The 15,723-nt window shown below is 67.4% G+C and overlaps 2 protein-coding genes across 2 annotated transcripts; both read right to left on the bottom strand.

Moving 5' to 3' along the window:
• Nucleotides 1–7,052: 7,052 nt before the first annotated feature.
• Nucleotides 7,053–10,092, bottom strand: EMIHUDRAFT_219298 (hypothetical protein; the record flags this gene model as incomplete). Its single annotated transcript, XM_005758779.1, has 2 exons — nt 7,053–7,337; nt 9,952–10,092. The coding sequence occupies 2 exons, from the start codon at nt 10,090–10,092 to the stop codon at nt 7,053–7,055; spliced, it is 426 nt and encodes a 141-aa protein (XP_005758836.1).
• A 2,988-nt stretch (nt 10,093–13,080) lies between these two features.
• EMIHUDRAFT_41407 (hypothetical protein) lies at nt 13,081–15,119 on the bottom strand (the record flags this gene model as incomplete). The annotated part of the gene is made up of 5 exons (XM_005758778.1): nt 13,081–13,236; nt 13,358–13,572; nt 13,657–14,182; nt 14,262–14,751; nt 14,803–15,119. Coding segments are annotated over 5 exons (1,704 nt in total), but the record flags the coding sequence as incomplete, so codon positions are not given.
• Nucleotides 15,120–15,723: the final 604 nt, after the last annotated feature.

Below are 15,723 nucleotides of genomic sequence, written 5' to 3'. Positions count from 1 at the left end.
GACGCGTCTAGCCGCGCGGTGCAGGCGCGGTCCGACGCGGCCATCCGCGCCTCGCGCAAGCCGTCGACCTACGGGGGGAGAGGGGGGGAGAGGTGGGGAGACACGGGTCCGACGCGGCCATCCGCGCCTCGCGCAAGCCGTCGACCTCTGCGCGCCACGCGTCGCGCCCATCAACGTGTGAGACTGGGACGTCGACGAGGAGGACCCTGCGGTCGGTGTGCCTAAGGGGAGGGGAGGGGAGAGCTGGGTTCCAACTCTTTCCGGGGTATGGTATGGTAGCCTCGGCGGCCCAAAGGGGGGGGGGGGGTATGGTCCTGACCGCCCAAGGCTAGCCCTACCGTACCCCAAGCAGGCCTTCCAAAAGGCGGGGGTATGGTCTCGAGGTGGGTTGGCCGAGGGCACCATACCACACCCCGGAAACAGTTGGGACCCTGGCCGAGAGAGGGCTTGAGATCGCACTCTGCGGGGGAGGGGAGGCGCACCTAGCGGGAGAGAGGGGCGAGAGGTGGGCGAGAGATGGGCAGAGAGCGGGAGACGAGCAGAGCGCTGTCGGCGTGCTCGTCGGGTCGCGCGGGCGCGTGCGGCGGCCGGCGGAAGAGGAAGTCGCGCCTACGAAGAAGAAACAGCGCCGTCAAAACGCAAGGCGTTGCGGCGGCTGCCGGAAGGAGGAAGTCGCGCCTACGAAGAAGAAACAGCGCGCTGAAAACGCAAGGCGTGCGGCGATCGCCGGAAGAGGACGTCGCGCCGCAGCTCGGCCGAGGGAAGGGTAGTCAGGCCGGCGCCGACCTACGAGAAGGTTCCTAGACGGTTCCTAGAGGGTTCCTAGAAGGTTCCTGGGGGGAGGGTGGTCACAGCTGGGGCGCCGACCGAGTCAGGCACGAGCCGGTCCTGTGCGGCGGCCACCTGGAGATTGCGGGAGAGTGCGGGAGATTGCGGGAGATTGCGGGAGAGTGCGGGAGATTGCGGGAGAGTGCGGGAGATTGCGGGAGAGTGCGGGAGTTTGCGGGAGAGTGCTCGGCGAGGTGGACCTGCGGGAGATTGCAGGAGATTGCGGGAGACTGCGGGAGACTGCGGGAGACCGCACCTGCAGCACACGTATCCCCTGCGGCCGAGGCTTTGGCAGCGTCTGCTCCAGCCAGGGCACGGCGGTGCTGTGCGGCGTCTGCGAAGGGGACGGAGGGGGTCGGCGGCAGCAGAGCCCGCGGGAGGGCCGTCGTGGCGATCCCCCAGCGAGGCGAGGGCAGCCATCGCCCCAGCCCATATGCTACCAGGTCACAGTATGGGTGCGGGGACTGTTCCCAGCCAGTGCGGGGGTAGGGGACCCCTGGGGAGTACCCCATATGCTACCAGGTCACAGTATGGGTTCGGCACCTGTTCACAGCAGTGTGATTCGGCTCCAGTGTGGCGTAGGGGATCCCCCACGGATCCCCCAGGGAGGTGGAACCCACAGTGGACGCGCGGATTCTCAGCATATGCGGCAGGTGGGTGCGGCCAGCGGGTGACGCGGCCGCCGGAAGCCTCTCGGAAGCGTCACCTGCGCATACATCGACTCGCGGGGCGCGTCGAGGTAGTTGTGCATGTTGACGCGCGGCGCGGTGCTCGGCCGGCCCGCGGGGGTCGCCGGCGGCCCCGCCAGCGCTTCTCCCTCGCACGGCGGTGCAGCGGTGGCGGTGCCGTCGACGCAGACATCGGACGGAGCGACTGATGCAGCGTCCGTGGCGGCGCCGGAGGCGTGGCCAGCCTCGGCTGGCGGCGCGGCTCCTGCTGACTGCGGCGGACGCGGCGCCTCGTCGCCCCACCACGACGGAGCCGCCGGCTGTGGCCGCGCCGTCGCCGGCCGTTTGAGCGGCATGGCCTGGCCAAAGACGGGCTGCGTGTCGGCGGCGGCGACGGCGGAGGCGGCGGCGTCGTAGCCGGCGCGCTCGTCCAGCCACTTGCGGTACGCGCGAAGCAGCTCGAGCGCGTAGGTCTGCGGCACGTTTGTCAGGTCGGGCGGCCCCGCCGAAAAGTCGAGCTTCTCGCGGATGATGTGCGTCGCGGCGGCGCGGTCTCGCTCCTCGTTGTACTGGCGGTAGGCACGCAGCACCGCCAGCTTCTCCTTGTTTGAGCGGCAGCTGGAGACGTCGGGAGCCTCGAGGCGGGCCGACATCGCACTGACTTTTCCAACCGCGCGAATAAAAAAGAATTCTTAATCGCGCCCTCACAGCACACTGGCACGACAAGGGCGCGGACTGGCGCGGACTGGCACACACACCGGCTCACCGTACACGCCGTGGGACACGCACGATTCACACGACAGACAAGGCGCAGACGACGGCTTCCTTAGAAGCCATCGTCCTGCGGCGGCGCCTTCTGCGGGTGCGCCTCGTCGAAAAAAGCCGCGCCAGCTCAGCACGCGCCAATTTTACGCGCACCGCCTGCACCAGCGCGCGCCGGACCCGAAGGCGCCTGAGGCGCTCTTTCGTGCTACGCGCCTGTTCCAGGAGTACGTCTGCATGTCGTACGCCAAGGTCGAGACGCAGCGGCTCCGCTGGGTGAGCAACAACCAGGCGACGATCCGCGCGGACCTGTACAAGAACTTGCGCGACGCCGTCACCGCCCACGACCACACGACGGGCGACGCGGTGCAGGCGGGCAAGCGCGTGATCCTCCCCGCCACGTTCTCAGGCGGGCCGCGCAACATGCACCAGCGGTACCAGGACGCGATGGCCGTGGTCCGCAAGCACGGCCGCCCGAGCTTCTTTCTGACGATGACGTGCAACCCGGGCTGGCGCGAGATCCAGGACGCGCTGCCGCCGGGCTTCGAGGCGCCCGACCGCCCGGATCTGGTCGACCGTGTGTTCAAGCTGAAGCTGGACGCGCTCCTCCACGAGCTCTACTTTGACGGCGTGCTCGGCCGCTCGATCGCGCACTTGCACGTCGTCGAGTTCCAGAAGCGCGGGCTGCCGCACGCGCACATCCTCGTGATCCTCAAGCCCGAGGACCGCCTGAAGACCGCGGACGAGATCGACGAGATCGTGAGCGCGGAGCTGCCGACCAAGCCGCGCGAGGAGGACTTCGCCGGCGACGCTGAGGCGTACCAGGCCGCGCTCGCGACCTTCGCGCGCCTCGACCGCCTCGTCAAGCAGCACATGCTCCACCGTGTTTGCGGCGCCGCCAACCCAAAGGCTAAGTGCATGAAGGACGGCAAGTTCGAGAAGCACTTCCCCAAGGAGTTCCAGCGCGCGACGACGTGGTCCGAGAGCGAGATCTACCCGCGCTACCGCCGCCGCGCTCCGGGGCAGGGCGGCGCGCACGACACATACGAGTACAAGACGCGCAACGCCAAGAACACGTACACGGAGCGCGTGCGGCTCATCGACAACTCGTGGGTTGTGCCGTACAACGCGTACCTGCTCCTCAAGTACGACTGCCACCTCAAGGCGCTGCCGACACGCTCACGGCGCGCTCGCCACCCAGCGGGGAGGGGAGGCGGGTTGGCGTGTTGAGCTGCGTCACGCCCTCGCCGTGGCCGAGCAGCCCTGGGACGGGATCCGGCGGGCAGCCGCACGACGAGAGCCGCCCCTCGCCGACGATGAAGACGCTGTGCCGTTCGCCCTGCCGCCGCCCTCGCCGGCGGGTTGGACTCGCACAGCAGCGCAGCGAAGCACAGCCACCGCACGGCGCAGCTCTCGCCCTCTGGCAGCGCCGGCAGCTCGAAGCCGCGCTCTTGCGCCCACAAGCGGATGCCCTCCAGCGCAAGCGAGACGTGGAAGAGCAGCGAGACGGCCGCGACGCGAGCGATGTCGGCGGGGTCGCAGCGAGAGAGGGCGCGCACGAGGAGCTCCGTGGGGAGGTCGAGGAGGCGGGTGGGCGGCGGCGTGTCTGGAGAGGGAGCGGCGGTGGAGGAGGCGGCGAGGCGGCGCGCGCGGCGGGGTGGACATCGCGAGAAAAAGATTTTTTTAAAAGAATTCTTTTTCCCGGTTTTTTCGCCGTCCTCCCGCCTCACTACGACTCGCGAGCACGCCAACCAGAGCCCTGGTATATGGCGCTCCTCCTCTTCGCCGTGCCCTGCCTCACCGGTGCCGCGACGTGCTCACCGGTAGCTCGGACTCGTCGAAATCGAACTTGCCGCGCATGATTGACGAGCTGGCGTTCACCGCCGTGCCGATGAACGTCTCTCGCAGCCCGCCGCCACAGGCAAGCTCATTCACAACCTGATTCCACTTTTTTACAAAGACAGTCGCACGCGGCGCGTGACTGTCAGGAGCGGATCCGTCAGTTAGTCGTGTTCACGCCGGCTCGTCGACGACAACCTTGCCAACCATTCGCGGCGACGAGCAGCATGAGCCCCTGCTCCACCGAGGTTCCAAGCCTGAAGAGGCGGCGCACAACACCGGCGCAGGCAATCGCACGTGACAGTCTCCCAGAGAGGGCGGCGAAGAGCGGCCACAGCGCGTGCGTGGTGTGCGCCGCCTGCGGGCGCAATCCAGAGCTCGACACTGGGCAGCTGCTGAAATGCTACGACAAGCAGCTGCGCCGCAAAATCACTATCCATGCCTGCTGCGCGCTGCGCGCACCGCCGCCGCCGGACGTCGCGCCCCAGCAGTGGTGGACCGAACGAGAGGCGGCGATGGCGTGGCCGACGTGCCCGCATTCGCAGCGGTGCTCGACCGACGCCGCCTTCGTACCCTTCTTCGTCGGCAGGGAGGAGTGGCTGCAGGCCTTCGTCTGGTACAACTTCACGTCGCTCGAGGCGGCCGCGCGACGCTTCGAGGACGGCAGGACGCCGCCGTACGCGCGCGGCAACCCGGGTCCTGTCCTGTGGCGCTGCGACGACCGCGGCTCGCTCGGCTTCGCGCGGATGGCGCCGCTGCTCGCCGACCACGCGTTGGACGAGGGCCTCTCGCGCACCGAGCTGCTGCTCTGGGGGGCGACCGTCTATCGGACCTTCAACCGGCTCTCCACCTTTTCGCGGTGGGCGGCGCTGCGCTCCCTCGTCGCGAGCAAGGGCAAGGGGTGGCCGTGGCAGAGCGAGTACGAGGAGGAGGTCTACGCCGCCCGGACCGACGCCTTTGCGATCGCCGCCAGCGGCGTGACCGAGTTCGGCCGCAACGGCGTTCGCGACAAGTGGGCCTGGGTGCACGGGCGGCCGGCGCCGCCGCCGGAGCCCTGCACGGCGCGGCTGCCGCTGCCGAGCGAGATGCGCGACTTCGGCGCCTTCATCAGCGCAGAGGCGGCGGCGGGGCGCGGCGTGATGACGGGCGAGCACCAGGTGCAGTCGAGGGAGCGTGTGCTGTGCATGCTGCGGCAGCTCGCCACCGCAAAGGCGGCGGGGCTGCGGCGTCTCTCGGCGGCGATCGCCGGGGCGGGGAGCGCTTCGGAGGCGCTCGGTGTGGATGGGCTGCAGCGGCTGGACACGGTGGGGCCGTTTGTCGCGTGGCAGATCTGGTCAGACCTGGTGATGGTTGGCGAGGTGGAGCCGACGGCGCTGCCTCTTGGGCTGGCGGCCGAGACGAGGGAGAAGTTTGCCCTCTTTGGGCCGGGCGCACGCAAGGGCGCGCTGCTGATGGACGGCTGCGCCGAGGCGCGCGCGGTGCTCGACAAGGACACGGACGCGAAGCAGGGCGAGACGCTCGCGCGAGCACGGCGCATCGTCGCCGACTGGCCGCAGGCTCTCTCGCGGATGGGACTCGCCGATGCGTGGGACGGGCTGGCGCGTGGGCGGACGTACGACCTGGAGACGGCGGAGCACCTGCTCTGCGGGTTCTACGGCCTCGTCCCCGATCTGATGCGCCGCTGCAGCAAGGCCGTGCAGGGCGACGCGCCGGCTGGCGGCGGCGGCGGCGGCGGGGCGCACTCGCTCTCGACGTCCAAGCGCGCGGCGCAGTGGGCGCCCAACCCGGCGACGAACCTCGAGTGGGCGGACTGGCAGAAGATGCGCGGCGGGCCGACTACACGGTGAGCCATTCGGACCTGGCAGAAAACGTTAACAGCGATCAGCGTTTCCTCCGAGCTCCGTCCCGAACGAGAGCGTAAAGGGAGCGGACCCTGAGTTGCACAGGGGTTGTGCGCCAGAGCGTGGTTTGCACCGGCGCGGGTGTGTGGCTGTGGCGTGTGGGTTTTTTACGTTACTCTCTGTCAGCCGAAATCTTGATCAACGGTCTCGTCCCGCCGAACAGTGCGACAGCTTCGACCGGAGAGCGGAGACTACGGTTACTCCCGGCCCCGCGGCCCCCCGGCCCGCTCCAAGCCCGTCCACCCGGCCCGATCCCGAGCTCAACATGCTCGCGGCCATGACACACACACAAACACAGGCGGCAGCCCCTCGACAGCACAACTGTTCACGCCTCGAGGATTCGAATCGAGAGCACACCTTGCACTCGACGCCCCTCACACACAACACCTCTATGTGTCCGTCACTTCCCCCTCCCCCTCCCATTGCACTGGCCACTTTGGCGCCGCACACGATCAGGACCCGCACCCCTCCTGGTCGCTACCCGGTCGCCTTCTCCGGCTACGCCGACTCCATCGTGACCTCGACCACCCCGGTGCCCCTGCGAGACACCAGGCGCTCGGCAAGTCGCGCACTTGGAGTGGTGCCATGCCAATCTCGGCGGGCTTGAGAAGCCCCCTCGTGGCGACGCGATGCTCGGTGCGACGCGCCACATGCGCTGGCTTGCGTCGCCAGAACACGAGACCAATGAGGCCGATGAGGAGGAGCACGAGTGCGCCGCCTGTGGAGCCGGCGATGATGGCTACCTTGGCCTCGTCGGAGATGGCATTCGATCGCACAGGTGGCGACGGCGGTGGCGACCCCGAAAGCACGTCCAGGATCACATTCGAGAGGAAGGCAAAGTGAGCGTCCGTGGTGGGGGCGGGCAACGCCGAATGGCACACCTTGTAACTCCCTGGCTGCGGCAGTGTGATCGCCACTCGGCCTGCGTTCACCCGGCCGCCTTGGGTCGACCGAGCCCTTGCCGCACCGGCGCAGTCGGCAGAGCCGGCGGAGAGGAAGACCAACCAGTGGCCGCGCCACAGCCCACACCCACCCCGCTCGACCGAGCCGGCGATCAAGCCGCCTGCTGCCACTCCCGGATCTGCCGGCGCAGCGTGTGGTTGGGGGCGAGGAAGCTGTGCACGAGCGCCTCGCCCGTCATCGGGCTCGTCGACTTGGTCGCGAGCCAGCGCTTGATCGCCGACCGCTCGTACGAATGCCCGTCCGCCGCCATCACCGGGTCACTCATGAGCTCGGTCGTGATCGGGCAGATGAAGTCGGCCGGCGGCTCCTCCTCCCTCGGAGCCGGCGCCTCTGCAGCCGAGGACGGCCCTTGCTCCTCCGCCGCCCGCCTCCCCTCCTCCAGCCTCGCGTTCTCCTCAAGCGCCGCCGCAAGCTCCGCCTCCTCCTCCGCCGCCACCGCCCCCGCCGCCTCAACCGCCGGCGCCTCGGGCTCTTGCGACGGCCCAGCGCCGCCCCCACCGCCCTGCTTCTTCTTCTTGCCCTTCTTCTTGGCCTTCTTCTTCTCCTTGGCGCGTGCCTCCGCCTCCTCCTCCGCCAGCAGCTCCTCAGCGTGCCGCGCCGCATCTGCCTCTGCCGCCGCCTCCAAAGCGCGCTCGCACTCGGTGTGGCCGTCCTCCTTGGCAAGCTGCAGCGCCGTCTCGCCACTCGCAGTGCGCGCCGCCGTCTCAGCGCCCGCCCGCAGCAGGCAGAGCACGACGGCGGGGTGGCCCTCCAGGCACGCAACGTGCAGCGGCGTCCAGCCGCCGCCCGCAGCTTGGTCGACCGCCGCGCTAGCCTCGAGGAGCAGCTGGGCGCACTCGAGGTGGCCCTTCTCGCACGCGATGTACAGCGGCGTGGTGCCGCCGTGCTTGGCTTGGTTGACCGCCGCGCCGGCGCCGAGGAGCAGCCGGACGATGTCGTCGTGGCCCTTATGGCATGCGATGGCCAGCGCGGTGGAGCCGTCGCCGTCCCTGGCTTGGTCGACCGCCGCGCTTGCGCCGAGAAGCAGCCGCGCGCACTCGAGCTGGCCCTTCTGGCACGCGATGAACAACGGCGTGGCGCCATCCTGCTCGGCTTGGTTGACCGCTGCGCCGGCCTCGAGGAGCAGCTGGGCGCACTCGAGCTGGCCCGTCTGGCACGCCATGAACAGCGGCGTGGCGCCACCGTTCGCGGCTTGGTCGACCGCCGCGCTGGCCTCGAGGAGCAGCTGGCCGATCTCGACGTTGCCCTTGAAGCACGCAATGTACAGCGGCGTGAAGCCGTCAGCGTCTGCTTGGTTGACCGCCGCGCTGGCCTCGAGAAGCAGCCGTGCGCACTCGAGGTGGCCCTCCTCGCACGCGATGAACAGCGGCGTGGCGCCGCTGTTCCTGGCTTGGTTGATCGCCGCGCTGGCGCCGAGAAGCAGCTGGGCGCATTCGAGGTGGCCCTCCTGGCACGCTATGAACAGCGGCGTGGCACCGCCATCCCTGGCTTGGTTGACCGCCGCGCTGGCGCCGAGAAGCAGCCGCACGCACTCGAGCTGGCCCTTCTGGCACGCCATGAACAGCGGCGTGGCGCCGTCTGCCTTGGCTTGGTTGACCGCCGCGCTGGCGCCGAGGAGCAGCTGGGCGCACTCGAGGTGGCCGTTCTGGCACGCGATGAACAGCGGCGTGGAGCCAATGCCCGTCGTCGCCCCCACGCTCGCGCCGCTCTCGAGCAGCAGCCGCACGGCGTCGGCCTGCCCGTGCTGAGCTGCGATAATCAGCAGCGTACAGTGGTTCGCGGCCTCGAGGCGCGCGTCGAGCTCGGCCGTGAGCGCTGGGCCGCGCGTCCGCCCGGCGAGGAGGGCGCGCAGCAAGGTCAGGTTGCCGTTGGCCAGCTCGGCGAGCAAGGTCGGGCTGATGGCGCCGCTCATGGCCGGGGGCAGCGAAGAGAATGGGGAACGCCTGTATGCCATGCGCGCGGACCACGCTTGCGTGGATACGTGGCTGGCAGGCTGACCCGTGTGCGGGGTAACCCGCGCACGGGGAAGCTTCACGGGTTCGAGTCGCCAAACATTAAGCAGCGGAGGTGTGCCGAGGGGGACCGGGAGGCGGTAAGCCGTCGTCGCCCGGCGCTTGCAGCACCGTGGCGATGGCGCTAAGAGGTTCCTCTTTTCCGCGCCCCCCCCGCAAGGCGCGCGACACACACGGGGAGGGTACCCATTCGGTGCTGGTACCCATTCGGGGAGACACACACGGGGAGGGTACCCATTCGGTTGCACACGGGGAGGGTACCCATTCGGAGGGTTCCAGCTCCTACCCAGACAGGGGGTCTGTTTACCACGGTTAGACCCTATGCAATAGGTAGGTAGGCCCGGTTTTGACCGCCCCAGAGGGCCCCGCAATAGGTAGGTAGGTGGTGGTGGTGGGGGGGGGGGGGGTATAAAAACCGCTTCGCTCGCGCGGGAGACGGCGCGTTTAGCCGCGAACGGGGGGCCATGCCAGACGAGTCGCCCAGTAGGCCATGCTCGCGAGCGGCGCGCACCGCGGTACAAGCCGGCGCGCGGCGGGCGCTGGGAGCCTATTCACAGAGGGCTAACGGGTATTTTTTCGCTTCGCTGCGCGGCCTGGGAATAGGTAGGTAGGTGGGGCACGGAGCCTGGCGGTTGGCGCCCGCAATAGCAGCTTCATCCTGATTGTGCCTCGAGCAGAGCCGCCTGCGTCGGAGAACCAATCAGGCCGCGCCTTTGCTTTGAGAAGGAGCTTCAGGCACGCTGCCCATCCGGGCTCCATGCACACCGCGGCGTGCATGAGCGGATCGACGCCCCCGTCGTTGAGCGCGTTCGCGTCTGCGCCACACTTCAGCAGACGGGCGACGAGGCGCTCGTGCCCCTTGCTGCACGCCAGCATGAGCAGCGTGAAGCCGTGCCCGTTGATTTCGGGGTTGAACCAGGGTGCGTCGACGTCGCCACCGTCGGTCAACCACTCATGCACAGTCGCTTCATCTCCTACTTGCGCGGCATGCGCAAACTCATCGGGCAGAGTCTCGAGCAAGTTCTCGGGCTTGATCCAGACTTGAAGCTCTCCTCCAGAAACGCTCACCGCGCAGCGAGCGCTAGAGGTAGCCTCGTCGAAGCTATCGACCGTGCACATCCGCCCATTGAGATCCGCACGCGCGACAAGATCCTGGGAACTATTTTCTTTTTCCACTTTTGGCTATCTTTCTACTTTTGTGTTAGGTGTGTCTTGTGAGCTTGTTTGTGTCTGTGTGTCGCTCGTGCGTGTCGTCATCATCTGTCCCGCGTCCACCCATACCGCGCTGGTGTCCAGTCCGAGCCTGACTGTTGTTCATCTTTCTACCTACCTACCTAGGTATAGAGAGATATACTGAGGTTGTAGGTATATTGTTGGCAAATCAAGACACAGAGCTCACACAGAATCACAGCGGGAGGAAAGCGGCGAGTCGCAATTCCAGGGGTCGTTGTGGCGGGCCACCCTGTCCAGAGATGCCCATGAAGATCGAGGTGTGGGCGAGCCGACCGCCCACGCCTGCTTCCTCTGACGGAGACGAGGACAGCAGCGACGGTGGCGACAGTGCATTGGACGAGTAGGAAGCAAGGCGAGTCGTTTCTCGGCGAGTAGCTCAGGAGATCGAAATTGACTGCCTCACGATCACATGATTTGGTATCTGATTTCTTTTAACCCTCGCGTCAGCTTTACACATCGTACCGCCCGCGGGCTGCTCCTACGATCCCGCTACGGGGTGTGGAGGGTGAGTTGACCAAGGGGTTGTGCGCCGGGCCCTCCTGCTCGGCTCCAGCCGGTAGACAAGTCTTGTCATCAACAGAGTAGATGGATCTGACCTCGGGGCCGATGTGACCAAGCGCTGGTAGCGTGGTTTTACCTCACACCCATGGTCTCACAGTGTGCCGGCAGTCGCCGAGCAGTGTCGCTCACACAAGCCGCAGCACAAGTGACTGAGGGCCAGTGAGGGCGAGCCCATCGCTGTCACAGCTGTGGCAGCCGCACAGTAGGCTGTGTCAGCTGTGCAGAGTGTGTGAGCAGCAGAGGAGCTGCTCTCCAGGCTTCTGTCGCAAAGAGCTGCATGCCACCGAAAGCGCTGTCGAGGTTCGCCGAGCGTGGCGCAGGTTGAGGGAAGCCGCCACCGACGAGCGCGTTGGACTTTTCACTCCGGACAAAAAACGCGGCACAGCGGACGGTGCGGGGCGTGCCGCAAACTTAGCGGCGAGGCGCGGGACCGTCTGTGGCGAAGTGGGTCGCGTCCCTCGATTTCCGTCAACCCAGCATTTTATCCGTCTCGCTCTCGGTCTTTAGTCTTGCAGCCCTCTCGCTACCCTCTACCGTCCGGCCGGAGCCCGTAGCGCCCTGCACGGCGGGGCCTCGTGACCTACATCGATGTAGATAAAGAAACCACACTGGGCAGTGCACACACCACGAGATATGGCTGGATGAGCCTTCGGCCAGACGTCCCCCCCCTCGACGAGTCGCGACGTACGGCTCTAGTCGAGTAACACCACATATCGGGACAAATAGCACAGGGGTCCTCAATCCCTGCCCCCACAATCGAAGGTAGTGGGGCTGCACGACGGTTGCAGGCAGTCCTGCTGCGGATGCGGGTTGCGCGCGGCGGGCTCAAGACCGCGGTGGGGGTAGTTGCCGTAAGTACTCGAAGGTGCGCTGGCAGGCGTGCTCGGCCGAGCCAAGATAGGGGCCGCTCGAGTTGACCCCCAGGGGGGAACGCGTCCAGGGAGGAAGGCGTCTCCCTGAGGGATCTGCGGAATGCGCAAAGCGATGAGCGGGAATGCGGATGCGGTATTCCCAGGTAGAGGCTGGTGATGGCGAGGGTCTCGCCGACGACGGCGCAGGTGCCTCAATCCTGGCCTCCGGCGGGACGCCTCGCCGGCCGTGGATCCCCGGCGTGATGGGGGCCTCAGAGCTCAATGCACAAACCGAGATGCGGTGAGCGAGCGCCCTAGCGTGAGCGCGCGCGGCGCGAAGCCGCGCCGCTGGCGGCAGGGTCGGTGACGGTGGATAGCGTGTTGGGCGAAAAAAGGGCGGAGTCGCGACGCTCCGCCGCTGCCACGTCCGGCCGGAGCCCGTAGCGCCCTGCACGGCGGGGCCTCGTGACCTACATCGATGTAGATAAAGAAACCACACTGGGCAGTGCACACACCACGAGATATGGCTGGATGAGCCTTCGGCCAGACGTCTACTACTAACAAAGTCCACTACACTAATCTTCTGTAAATACTGCTTCGTTCTGTCTGTTGAGGCATCTCTCGTGTGTGATACGTGCGACATCATGTTGTCTCCCCAGCCTCAGCTGCGCCCACTACTGCACAGCGCGCCCCTCTGCAGCTAGGAGAGCGGGAGAGAAGGCATCGCCATGGCAGCCTGCGGTGCCGCCACGAGCCTCCGCCTCCGCCTCCCCATCCTCCGCCTCCGCGTCCTCCTCCTCCCCCGCCCGCCGGACGAGAGTCGCGCCGTAAAGCTGCACGGCTGCTAGGCTCGCCTCGTCGCCCTCCTTCGCGTACGCCAGCGACCACGCCACCGCCCACGACTCGCGCAGAGCCCACGACATGTCCGCCGGCGTCTCGGCGCAGACGGACGCGTCGAGGATCTCCTCGCTCAGCGCGAGCTCGCTCGAGGCGAACGAGGCGGCGACCTATTAATTAATTAGTCACTCAATTAATTAATTAATTAATTAAGCGCGAGCTCGCTCGAGGCGAACGAGGCGGCGACCTCCCTCGTCTCTCGGAGGTCGCTCAGGTCCGCAACCACCCGAAGCGGCTCCGCTCCTTCTCTGTCGCAGAACACCGCGCCGCAGCCCTCGCCGCCGCCCGCGCCACCTCGCTGCGAAAGCAATCCCTTTCTCACGCCTCTGCGGCTGTCCGCAGAGGCGAGCGCCTTCGCCGCGGGCTCGAGCCCCGCTCCCGCACCCGCCGCCGCACCCGCCACCGCACCCGCCGCCGCACCCGCCGCAGCCGCCCCTGTGGGCTCGCCGCCGCCGTCGCGCCAGATGTGCAGCGCCGCCTCTCTCGGCAGGAGAGGCGCCCGTCCGCCGCCGCCGCCGCCGCCTGCGCCCTCGCCTCCGCCGGCGTGCTCCGCCAGCAGCTGGTCGTACGCGAGGCGCAGCTCGCGCCGCCGCAGCTTGCCCGAGGTTGTCTTGAGGATCGAGCGCGGCGCGAGCAGCACGACGACCGTCGGCCTCACCCCCTCGCCCTCGCCCACCGCACTCGCCACCTGCGCCGCGACGGCGGCGCACGCCCGCGCCGCCTCTGCGCCGGCGGCGCCCCTCCCCCAGCGGCGGCGTAGCACCTCCTCGCGCAGCTCCGCCAAATTAATTCATCAGTCACTCAACTAATCAATTAATTATTATTAAGTGGCGCGGCAGCACCTCCTCGCGCAGCTCCGCCATCAGGACGAGCGCCTCGTCGCCATCGTCGCCGAGGACGGGGAAGGCGGCGCAGCAGCCGAGCCGCAGCGCGTCGCTGCCGCGCTCGGCGCACACCTCGATGTCGTGCGCGTGCAGCGTCCGCCCCTTGATGGTGAGCACGTCCTTGATCCGGCCGACGATGTAGAGCCGCCCCTCCCAGAGCAGGCCGAGGTCGCCTGGGCGCAGTGAGCTGGACTCGCGGCGAGACGGAGGACGAGAGGAGAGGCGGGGGAGAGGGGAGGAGAGGGGAGGAGAGGAACCCGTCCGCAGGTACGAGTCTGCGCCGCAGCCGCTCTCGCCGCTCTGCCCCTCGCTGCTGCCCGCGAGTGTGGCGCAGAACGTCTCCCGCGACAGCTCCTCCAGCTGCCAGTACCCGCGCGCCACCGATGGACCCCGCACCCACACCTCGCCGACCGTGCCGTCCGGCAGCGCCTCCCGCGCGTCTCCGACGATGCGGACGGCCTGCCCGCTCTCGCGCTCGGGCAGCAGCGCGTGGCCGCACGCCTCGAGCGCCTGGGAGGCGCCGGCCGGCGACGCGCGCGGGAGCGGCACGTCCCCGACGGCGAGGCGAGCGCGGTCGAGGCGGAGGAGGTGGGCGGGCTCGGCGCAGCCAGCGACGTAGAGCACGTTCTCCGCAAGGCCAAAGACGCAAGCCCACGAGGCCGGGTCGAAGCCTGCGCGGCCGAACTTGGCCTCGAACTCGCGCAGCGTCGCCGCGCGGATCGGCTCCGCCCCGTTCATCGCTATCCGCCAGCGGGAGAGGTCGAGGCGCGGCAGCTCGGCGTCCTTGACGCGGCGGACGCAGAGCATTAATTAATTAGTCACTCAATTAATTAATTAATTAGTTAAGCTCGGCCTCCTTGACGCGGCGGACGCAGAGCGCGTACCCGAAGTTGGGCGCCGGGCTGACGACGTGGTGCGAGTCGGAGAGGCGCGAGATGGCGAGGAGCCAGAGGAGCGGCCGCTGCAGGAAGGCGAAGGGCGACAAGAGCTCGGCCCTCCACCCGGAGAGGGCGGCGGAGAGGCAGCCTCCGATGAGGCCCATGTCGTGGTACTGCGGCAGCCACGAGACGATGGCGAGCTCTCCCGCCGGCACTGCGCGCACGTTGGCCTGTATTATCAGGCGCACGTTGGCGACGAGGTTGCGCGTGCCGACCATCACGCCCTTTGGGTTGCCTGTGCTCCCCGAAGTGAACTGCAGGAAGGCGATTTCGGACTCCGCGGGCCTCGTCCGGCCGGCAACCGCGGCGTGCAGCCACGCCTCCTCCTCGCCCGAGGGGGGCGCCAGCGAGTCGTCGCTCGCGTGCCACCTCCACTCCTCCGGCCAGCGGCACGCCTCCTCTCTGCAGACGAGGCTGCACAGCCACTTGCTGCGCAGGTAGCTCCGGCTGGAGAGGAAGGCGGACGGAGCAGCCGCGCCGGCGATCCGCGCCAGCTTGGCGAGGCCGTCGGCGAGGCGGCGGCGCGCACTGGCGCTCGGGGCAGGCGACGTCGGAAGCACGGGAGGGTAGTAGGGGACAGCTATGACGGCGGCGTACTGAGCACCAAAGAAGGCCACCAGGAACTCGAGACCAGGCGGGTAGACAAGCATCACGCGGCCGCGCTCTGGGACGTCCCACCGCAGCCTCAGACAGACAGCGAGCGCGCAGGCCCGTTCCCGCAGCTCGCCGTACGAGAGGGCCGCCTCCTCGCTGCCGTCCTGCCGCAGCCAGGAGTACAGGCGTGCTCCGTGGCGCGACGAGCAATTGGCCTCAAAGCAGGCGACAAAGCTGTCGGAGCCCGGCAGCGACGGCTCTGGAGAAGACCTTGTTGGTTGCAGACGACGACAGCGTCCTGCGTCGTCCACCATCGCTGCTTGCCATCAAACCAGATCAAACCAGCGTTTATTTTTGCTTGGCCGGACATCATGATGGGGTAGGTAGGGTAGGGTCTGGGCCCTCCCGTCGGGTTTTTCCCTCTCTCACGCCGGAATTTTCACAGCAGAAAAAGAATTTTTCCGCCCAAATCACGATGTCAACCCTCCCCAAGTCGTTGATCTTTGTAGGGCTTGAGAGTTGCCATGTCACAGGAAGGACTGTGGTTGCAGGATAGTACCACCAGCCATCACTTTAGTTGGTATAGTACCCCACCTTCACCCACCCCGTGATTTCTTTTTTAGTTTCCCATAAGTAAGGTAGGTAGGTAGGTAGGTAGGTAGGGGCAGGGCAGGGGCCGGTCAGGTTTTTGCAGAATTTCATCATGATGTCCGGCCAAGCAAAAATAAACGCCACCTGATCAAACGATGAAAAAGAGTATAATATTAAATGTTAAACAGCAAAACTCTCTCT

This window comes from Emiliania huxleyi (genome assembly GCF_000372725.1).
Source record: "Emiliania huxleyi CCMP1516 unplaced genomic scaffold EMIHUscaffold_84, whole genome shotgun sequence".
Taxonomy (NCBI): domain Eukaryota; phylum Haptophyta; order Isochrysidales; family Noelaerhabdaceae; genus Emiliania; species Emiliania huxleyi.
Note: the sequence above shows the minus strand (reverse complement) of the source record. Positions and strands in the feature narration are given on the sequence as shown.